Source organism: Ochotona curzoniae, unplaced genomic scaffold, assembly GCF_017591425.1.
Source record: "Ochotona curzoniae isolate NIBS_2020 unplaced genomic scaffold, NIBS_Ocur_1.0 scaffold_4701, whole genome shotgun sequence".
Taxonomy (NCBI): domain Eukaryota; kingdom Metazoa; phylum Chordata; class Mammalia; order Lagomorpha; family Ochotonidae; genus Ochotona; species Ochotona curzoniae.
In genome coordinates, this window is record NW_024467122.1 from 74,452,660 (window position 1) to 74,461,631 (window position 8,972).

Genomic DNA, 8,972 nt, shown 5'->3' on the forward strand with positions numbered 1-8,972 from the left:
CCAAATGCCTGCAATAAGCTGGGGCGGGGCAAGGACTGGAGCAAGGACCACTATTCAGGTCTTGCAGGCAAGCGACATGAGCCCATTTACTTGGGCCATCGGTATTGTAGCCAAGACTCACACACAGGAACTCTTGACGTGGACAAAAGCACCTAGATGAGAGGGTTAAATACCCATTCCATGTGCTCTCTATCATACAACCTAACACAGGTGAGAGCTGTGTTGCCGCCAGGTAAGTCCCTGCTTGGGGTATCCACATTCTCTACTGCAGCGCTCAGGTTCAGATCTCACTCCACGCTAATAATGCCTGGGAGGAAGCAGATGAGGGTCCAAATACTGCGTCCCTGCTGCTCACATGAAAGACCAAAATGGCTTCTAGCTTTGGCCTGCGCCTCCTCCAGTTGATGTGGGGTTACTGTAGGTGAACCAGTGGATGACAGATCTCCTTCAAATCCATTAAATAAATCAAATGTTAAGTAAGTAAATCAGATCACTGAACATCCACATGATACTTGAGTCACAGTAAACTCCACACAACTTGCGAGCATACACAACTACCTGGCAAAGTGAAAAATATTATTTGACCTCCAAGTTTTACCCTGAATATTCTGCAGAAGGTCACAAGCACCTGTGCCCACACTGCTTAGCACAGTAGTCACAACCAAACACCAGAGAAAAGGATCTCCTCCATGTTCACATAGTGGAATCCTATACAGCATAAAATCATGGGACTGGCACCATGCCACAGTAGGCTAAGGGTGGGAAAATGGGACATAAACGAACACACACAGGATTCCAGCTACCGACTGACCAGTAAAACACAAACAGAGCTGCACTGGATAAGGACACCACGGTGCTGAGATTCTACAAAACACCGGGGGAGTGAACAATGATAGACAGAGATGACCTAGAGATGGCTTCCCACCATGATCTGGGGGAGACTTGGGGGAGCTCTGAAATCCCACAGCAGCCAGGCCCCATGTCAAGTGACTCAGGTCAGCATCTGGGGTGCTGGTCCCAGGTGTTCAAACACTCCCCAGGTGTCTCTTAGGTACAAAGGAAGGGGCTTCCTCTAAGGAAGCTGACGGGAACGGGCCAGAGCAGGGCTGGCAAGGATTCACCTGGACCCAAGTGGGAGCCTTCCAGATGTCTAACTTCTGCATGTGTATACATTGGTTCTATGCATTTTCCACATAATTGAAGAAATACATGCTCACACAGGCTTATCAGCTCTCTTCTTCCTCCACAGCATACACGTAGGTGTTCCAGGGCCCACAGGTGACAGTCGTCACTCGGAGTTGTTTATTCATGAAATACTCCACCCGGCAGGGCCGATCCATGCTGGCAGTATCCTTGTGGCCAAGCTGTCCGTATTTGCCTGGAGAGAGTCCTGTCATCACTGGACTTATCACAGGCAATCATCCTATTGCCTGTCCCCCGACTCGCCTGTCAGTATGGCCGTCCAACCTGCACTGCCCTCCCAGATCTGCTCTCCCCTTGGTTCAGGGGTTCCAGGAGGCAAACCTCTTACCCCAGCCCCAGGTGTAGAGCTCGCCTGTTCCTGCAACAGAAGGACAGAGTAGCTGTCACCAGTGCTATATGACAAGGCCCCTGCCTGGTCTGGCCCTGGCCCAAGCCACCTCCCAACTGGGTGATGCAGAAGCACTGTCACATCACACTGGGTGTGGTCAACACACCCAGACCCAAACAGCTCATGTTCCCAGCTGCCGCCTGCCTCGACTTGTGTGGCTGAGTTCAGGGGTCTCGAGGTTGGATTGGGGAGACCACCACACCAGGAAAGGCTGGTGTTTGTGGTGGAGGCTGGAGACCAGCAGTCATTCCAGAATGAAGAACCTTCTGTGCCTAGGAGGTTGGGAGCTCCCATCTCAGCTCCTTGGGAATGAGGCTTAGCAGCTGAGTGAGGCAGTGTGAGCTTCAGATGGGACTTGAGTGTCTGCCTGGGTGGAAATCTGATCCCCTTGGGGTGGCAAGAAGGGGATGACAACTTAACCCAACTCCAGGGTACAGGGTAGCGCTGCCACCCTCGAGTCCTGGTGGTTCTTTAAGAACTTGCTGCTCAGTCAGCAGGGGCTTCACTACATTGACCCAGCACAGGTACACAGGCAGCTGCACAGCCAATGATGCCCCACAAGGCCCAGTAGGCTGGTGGCCATCCCACTCCACCCCAAGCCAGCATGCCTAGCCCCACTCACGTGTCACCACGGCTGTGTGTCGGGACCCACAGCTGGCCTTGGCCACCTCTGCGCCCAGGGGGAGATCCAACAAGGCTGGGAAGGGCTGCACAGCTATGAAGGCAGCAGGAACCGCATCTTCATCCTCCACTGCTCTCTCCTCTTCCGAGCCATCTTCCTGCAGCCCTGCGCCTTGGCAGTGATTGCAATCGTTCAGTTAGCTCTGCCCTCATTCACACATCACCTCACTGCTACTGCAGTCCAGGGGCACAGCTGGCACTGCCTTGCACAGAGCTGCAGGAGCCAGGAGCCATGCACACCTGGGCTTCTTCCCACCATTCCCAGAATGCCTAAGGTACGGTGGTATATTCTGGGATGGCCAGGATCTCACCACCCTTTTTGTTTTTAAACATTTATTTTGTGTTTGAAAGACAAAGGTAGAGAGACAGGAGACACAGATTCCACCTGCTGGTTCATTCTCCAAAGGGATCCCAATAGCCAAGGCTGGACCAGGTGGAAGCAGGAGGCCAAACACTTGGCCCATGTTCTGCTGTTTTCCCAGGTGCATTAGCAAACAGCTGGGTCAGAAATGGAGCAGCTGGGACTTGACCCCATAAGGGATGTTGGTGCCACAGACGGTAGCTGAGCTTGCTGTGTTAAGGCCCACCCCTTCCAGCTCCCTCTGTGCAATGCAGCTTCCAGGCCGGCTGCACCCCACCCAGTGGAAGCCGAGGCAGCCTCACCTTGCCCTGAGTCTCCCGCCAAGCTCCTGGTAGGCAGAGCCAGCTGTCCTGATTCATTCCATCCCCAGACATAAACATCCCCAGCCTCTGAAAGACAGCAAGGGGACCAACAAAGTGTGACTCCTCCTCCACTCAAGCTCCCTGGAACAGCAGGCAGCGCTGGAGAGGCTCTGTCTCACTCACCACTCACACACACCGAGTGCCAGCCCCCGGCCGCAACCTCGGCCATTCTCAGGCCCTGCAACGCCTCCACTGGCCTGGGCTCAGCTTCAGCCTCCAGCCCGCCGTGGCCCAGCTGCCCGTGTCTGCACGCGGGGGACAGAGTCCGTCGGCCAACACCCCCAGGAAGGGGCTCCCCATCACCCCCACCCGACCTCGCTCACCAACACCCCCAGGAAGGGGATCCCCATCACCCCCACCCGACCTCGCTCACCTGCCCCCGCCCCAGGAGAACACTTGGCCCTGGGCGTCCAGCAGCAGCGCGTGCTCGGCGCCCAGCTCCAGCCTGCGCGCCCGCAGCCCGGCGGCCAGGGCCCGGCAGAGCGGCGGCCGCGGGCTCACGTAGGCGCGGGCACCGGGCAGCAGGGGCAGCGGCCCGGCCTGGGCCTCGCTCTCCCGCAGCACCTTCTGGGCCCAGAGGGGCTCCCCGCGCAGCGCCGACTCGGGCGCCCAGGCCCGCAGCAGCTCGGCTTCTTCGGGGCCCGGCCCGCCGCCCATCACCACGAGGAGCCCCTCGGAGGCCCACACGGCCCTGCAGCCGTCGGCCGCGCCGCTCGCCGAGCCCGACAGCTCCACGCGGCCTGCACCTGCGGGCCGGAAGGCACGGGGGTCAGGGTCGGGGCGTCCCCGGGACGTGGGGAGCAGGGGCGAGGCGGGCGCTCACGGGTCACGACGGCCGTGTAGCTCCAGGCGGCGCTCACGCAGCGGACGGCGGTGCCCCCGGGCAGCGGCTCCGGGCTGGACACTTGCGGCCCGCGCCCGCGGCCCAGCGCCTGTCCGAAGCCGCAGAAACCGAAGCCGAACCAGGCTCCCGGCCGCTGCTCGGCCATGACGCGGACCCGAGCCCCCGGCGGGTGTCACGCCACGGGCCCTGACGGGACGCCGACGGCTCTCCGCCTTCCGCGCTGTGGGGTGAGGCCTCCGTCCTGAGGCGCCGGCGGCTGCGTCCCGGGGCTCCCGCTCGGCGGGCCGACGGGCGGCCTCTCCACTCGACCAGGAGCCGCCCGCTCGCCCGCCCTGGAGCCTCGGGCGGGGCTTTCGGAAGGAGAGCCCGGGGCGCCGCGCTGCCCTCAGCCGACAGGCCGCGGTCGCTCGGCGGGCGACACCGAGAAGCGCCGTTCAAGAGCCGCGCGCCGGGCGAAGCGGCCATTGGCTGCTGCGCGGCCTCCCCGGGCCAATCCTCGGCGAGCGCGGCGCCGTCATCGGGGGCGGGCCTCCGGTCCAAGCTCAATGGAACCGGTTCTGTCCGCTGCAGGTTGGCCCGGGCGGCTGAGCCGGACCCTCCGGTGGGCGTGGCTCCGCCCCGCCGGCGTCCGCGGGACTCGGGATAGCTGCATCCGGCTACCGGGCTGGCGAGATCGCCCGCGCTGGGCGGGGCCGCGCCGACAGGCTCTCTCATGATTGGTTCGCAGCCTCTCAATCAGCGCTGGTGAACCAATGAGCTTTAATCCTGACCTAGCCCTCAGATGCGAGACAGGCTCCCGGGTGGCCCATCCAGGCCTTGTCCTCCAAGTGGGCTCGGCTGCTAAGTGTGGGAGACCGGCGGTCGATCTGCACTGAACCGGTCAGCCCACTTCCCCTCGGACAACGAAGGCACAGAGCTCGGACACAGTGTCAACACACGCTCTTGGAAGGCCAGCATCCCCTACGGACTCATCCTACAGGAGCCCTGGTTCGAGTCTGGATGTTCCACTTCCATTCTGGCTCCCTGCTATTGCACCTGGGAAGGTAACAGAAGAGCTATATGGAACTCTTCCGACTTTGGCCTGACTCGGTCCTGGCCATTGTGGCCATTTGAGGAATGAAACAGCAAATGGGAGATAGTTCTCTCTTTCCCTGTAATTTCCAAATAAATAAAAATATTGAAGAAAGAGGAAGCAGCAGCAGCGTGGAGCACCTGGCCAGCTGATCGACCACCTGTGAGGCAGCTGGGCTGCTAGGGGAGGCTCGATGGTGAGGCAGTGCTGGCCAAGCCCACACTGCCCGAAGCCCTGTGCATTTCCAGTTGCTCCTGGTGGAACTAAGGGCCATTGGGGGCTGGTGCAGAGGTCAGGGGGTTAAACCACTGACTGGAATGCTGTGGTGGGCATCTTTCATGGCTACCAGTGCCAGTCCTGGCTGCTCCACGTCTGACCCAGTTTCCTACCCTGCCTGGGAAAGAAGAAGATGGCCTAAGGCCTTGGGCCCCTGCCACCACATGGGAAACCCAGATGGAGTTCTAGATTCCTGCCTTCAGTTTGGTCCAGCTCCAGCTATTGGAGCCATTTCGAAAGTGAAATAAATAATTTTTAAAAATGTATTTTTTTTTTTGCAAAGTCAGACATATATAGAAAAGAGGAGAGACAGAGAGGAAGATTTTCCGTCCAATGATTCACTCTCCAAGTGGCCACAACAGCCAGAGCTGAGCCAATCCAAAGCCAGGAGCTCTTCCGGGTCTCTCACATGGGTGCAGGGTCTGAAGGTTTTGGGCCGTCCTTGACTGCTTTCCCAGGCCACAAGCAGGCAGCTGGATGGGAAGTAGGGTCGCTGAGACACAAAACGGCACCCAAAATAATTTTTTGCAGGATTATTTATTTGTATATTTGAAAAGGCTTGACAGAGAGAAAAGGAGAAACACAGAGATTCTCCATCCTCTGGCTCACTCCCCAGATGGTTGCAGTGGCCAGGGCTGGGCCAGGCCAGGCCAAGTCAAGAGCCTGGAACTCCATCTGGGTCACCCTTGTCAGTGCAGGGGCCCAAGGTCTTACATCATCTGCATCTTCCCCAGGCACATTAGCAGGGAGCTGGATCTAACATGGAGCAACTGGGATATCAACCAATACCCAGTTGTAGATGCTGGAGTTGTAGATGGCGGCTTAACCTACAATTCACGAAACTGTACCCCAACAAATCCTAAAAAAAGAAAGAACTAAGGGGAACCTAGCACTCATGCCATAAGTCACAATGGTAACACAAGAGGCTGAAGGGGCCCTGGGCAGGATCCCGGTGTATCCATGTAGGCCTGTCAAAGCTCGCTGGTTGTCCGTCTCTAGGGAAAGAAGCTATGAGATAACGTGCTGGACCCAACTGATTCTTCCCTTACCACAGAAGTACAGAGTGAGCCTCCTCCTTCCTCCCCAAGCATGAACTTTGCCATGGGCACACAGCCGGGGTCATGGCCAGCCCTTCAAGTCAGCCCTGAGCTGAGTGTAAACTCTCACCTACCTTGATCAATGACCCAGAGGATGAGGCTGTTGTTGGGCTCCTTAGGAGACTTGAGGGATACCACTTTAATCAGGAGGGTCAACGTTATCCCAGCCTTGGCCCAAGAACCCCACCTCTGTCAGCAGCTCCAGGAGGTTCCCAATTAGGACCTTCGGCTTGCGGGCAGGATCTGGCAACAAGATGACACCGGTGGGTTCCAATGTGGCCTGGCCCACGTGGACCCTACGACACCAGGGGGACAATGCGAGGGATCATGTGCAGGCTGGGCCATGGGCTGAGCCTCGGCCTTCCCCTCATGCACCCAGGCTGCTTACAGTCCAGGGGAAGTCATGGTCATCACCCTGGATTCCCCCATGGGATCCATGGCTACCAAGTCCCAAGGGACCAGGCCAGCTCTCACTCACCCACAATGATGGCGCCCTCTTTGCCTCGGAAACCCTTCTTGACACCTTCCTTGAGGGCATCAAACATCACCTGCAGTAGGTGGCAGGCAGCCAGGGACACAGCCTAGTTGTCCACACCCAGGATGGAGACCACTTGCCGAGTCCCCAGCACGCTCAGGGTTACCACTGTCTCGGGTGGGAGAGAGGTGGATAGAGGGCTCTGTTTAGGGAAGAGTCTGTAACTCTGAGAGCTAGTGGCCAGATGGAGAGAAGACATCTGGGGGAGACTAGCTCCAGGGTCTTAGGGTGTGGCCCAGGATGCTGCCCAGACAAACCTGTTGGGAAGGCTTCCTAAAGGAAGTGTTCTGTGGGAGTCCCCCATGGCCTCTGCTCTGCTTGGTGCTGAGAAAGCACCAGGAATACCACAGCCCTGAGAGCAGTGAGGGGACATGTCAGCCTGGCACAGCCACCTACCTGGCCAGCAGGCCCAACGCACCTGAGTCCTCCCACATCCCAGTCCTGAGCTCTGCCACACTGTGGTGCTGTGGACCTGCATTTCTGAACTGGAGAACCCCAGAAGGCTTAAGATTGCCCTAACAGGTTGGGGTTTTGTTTCTGTGAATGAGTCAGATAGACAGCTGACAAACCTATGGCTATTGTTCTCTTCCAGCATAACCATGGTGGCTGCTTTTCAATGGTTGCTGACCCAAGGGAGCAAGGGTGAAGGTACGCATAAAGAAAATGCAATGCTGGCAGGTGGGGGATGATCACAAGATGCTTGTTTGAGGAGGTGACTTCCCCATGTGGAGAGAAGGCAGAGGAGGGTCTGGGATAGAGAGGCTGGGAATTTCTGCTGAGATGGGGAGATAAGCCCCTGCACCAGGATGCAAGACCTGGGTCCACGAAGAAATCACCTGCACTTGTCTGTTCCTGAGAGACTCCTGTGCATGCAGGGAGGTGAGTAGGAACTGGATCCTGCCCTTGGCTCAGCTGTGTGTGTGTGTGTGTATGATGTGTGTATGCATGCAGGTAGCCTGGTCCTGCCTGTGGGTGCACGTTCCACTGTGTGTGTGTGTGTGTATGTGTTTGTGTGTGTGTGCAGGCAGCTATGTGTATGTGTATAGCTAGCTAGCCCTGGTTCCAGGTGCAAATTTTACACAGGTATGTACATATGTGTGTGTCTAGGGATGTCCACTTAACCAGGCTGGCCTTTAGATAGGATCAGAGGTCACTTGAGAAAAATGGAGAGAATGGGAGTAGGGAGCCAAGAGCGTCTTGGACCCTGGTTTAGGGGTGAGCTGAGGTCTAGGAGCTGAATGCTTCAGTAAGGAAGAGGTAAGAGGAGGGTGCTTCAAGGACCAAGGGCAGGGAACCCAAAGATGAGCTTCTTCTGCTTATTCAAAAAAAAAAAAAAGAAAGAAAGAAAGAAAGAAATCTGGGTCTGGCGCGGTAGTGTAATGGTTAAGGTCCTCACCTTGAACACACTGGGATCCCATATGGGTGCTGGTTCTAATCCCAGCAGCTCCACTTCCCATCCAGCTCCCTGCTTGTGGCCTGGGAAAGCATTCGAGGATGGCCCAAAGCCTTGGGACCCTGCACTCATATGGAAGACCAGAAAGAAGTTCCTGGCCCCTGGCTTCAGATTGGCACAGCACCGGGTGTTGTGGCCACTTGGGGAGTGAATCATGGGACGGAGGATCTTCCTCTCTGTCTCTCCTACACTCTGTACCTCCTACACTCTGTACATCTGCCTTTCCAATAAAATAAATAAATCTTTAAAATAAATAAATCTGTGCATAATTGTTTCAAAACATATTTTCATCAACTTTTAAAAAAATTTATTGATGTTTACATAGTTGATCAGGATGGGAAGGATCAAGAATCGGGGGTAGTGGGTGATTCTTAATTTTTGAAGGACTCTCAAATGTATAGATTTCAAAAAGTTGTGAAACTGGGTCTTGGCACTATGGCATGGTGGGTAGAGCTGCTGCATGTGACACTGGCATACCATATGGGTCTTTGTTTGAGTACCAGCTAGTCCATTTCCAATCCAGGTCCCTACTACTATGCCTGGGAAATCAGGAGAGGGTGGATCAAGTGCTTGGGCCCCTGCACCCACATGGGAGACCTGGAAGAAACTTCTGGCTCCTAGCTTCAGCTTGGTTCAGAGCTGGCCATTGCAGCCATTTGGGGAGTAAACCAGCAGATGAAATATTCTTTCTCCTTCATCT

General features: G+C 56.5%; 1 protein-coding gene across 1 annotated transcript; it reads right to left on the bottom strand.

Annotated features, from left to right (window-relative positions):
- Positions 1–472: 472 nt before the first annotated feature.
- Positions 473–3,984, bottom strand: RCCD1 (RCC1 domain containing 1). Its single transcript, XM_040969069.1, has 7 exons — positions 3,819–3,984; positions 3,369–3,741; positions 3,119–3,240; positions 2,906–3,022; positions 2,214–2,378; positions 1,532–1,561; positions 473–1,378 (listed from the first exon to the last, which is right to left on the bottom strand). Exons 1-7 carry the CDS (start codon positions 3,982–3,984, stop codon positions 1,227–1,229), a joined length of 1,125 nt encoding a protein of 374 aa, XP_040825003.1. The 3' UTR covers positions 473–1,226.
- Positions 3,985–8,972: the final 4,988 nt, after the last annotated feature.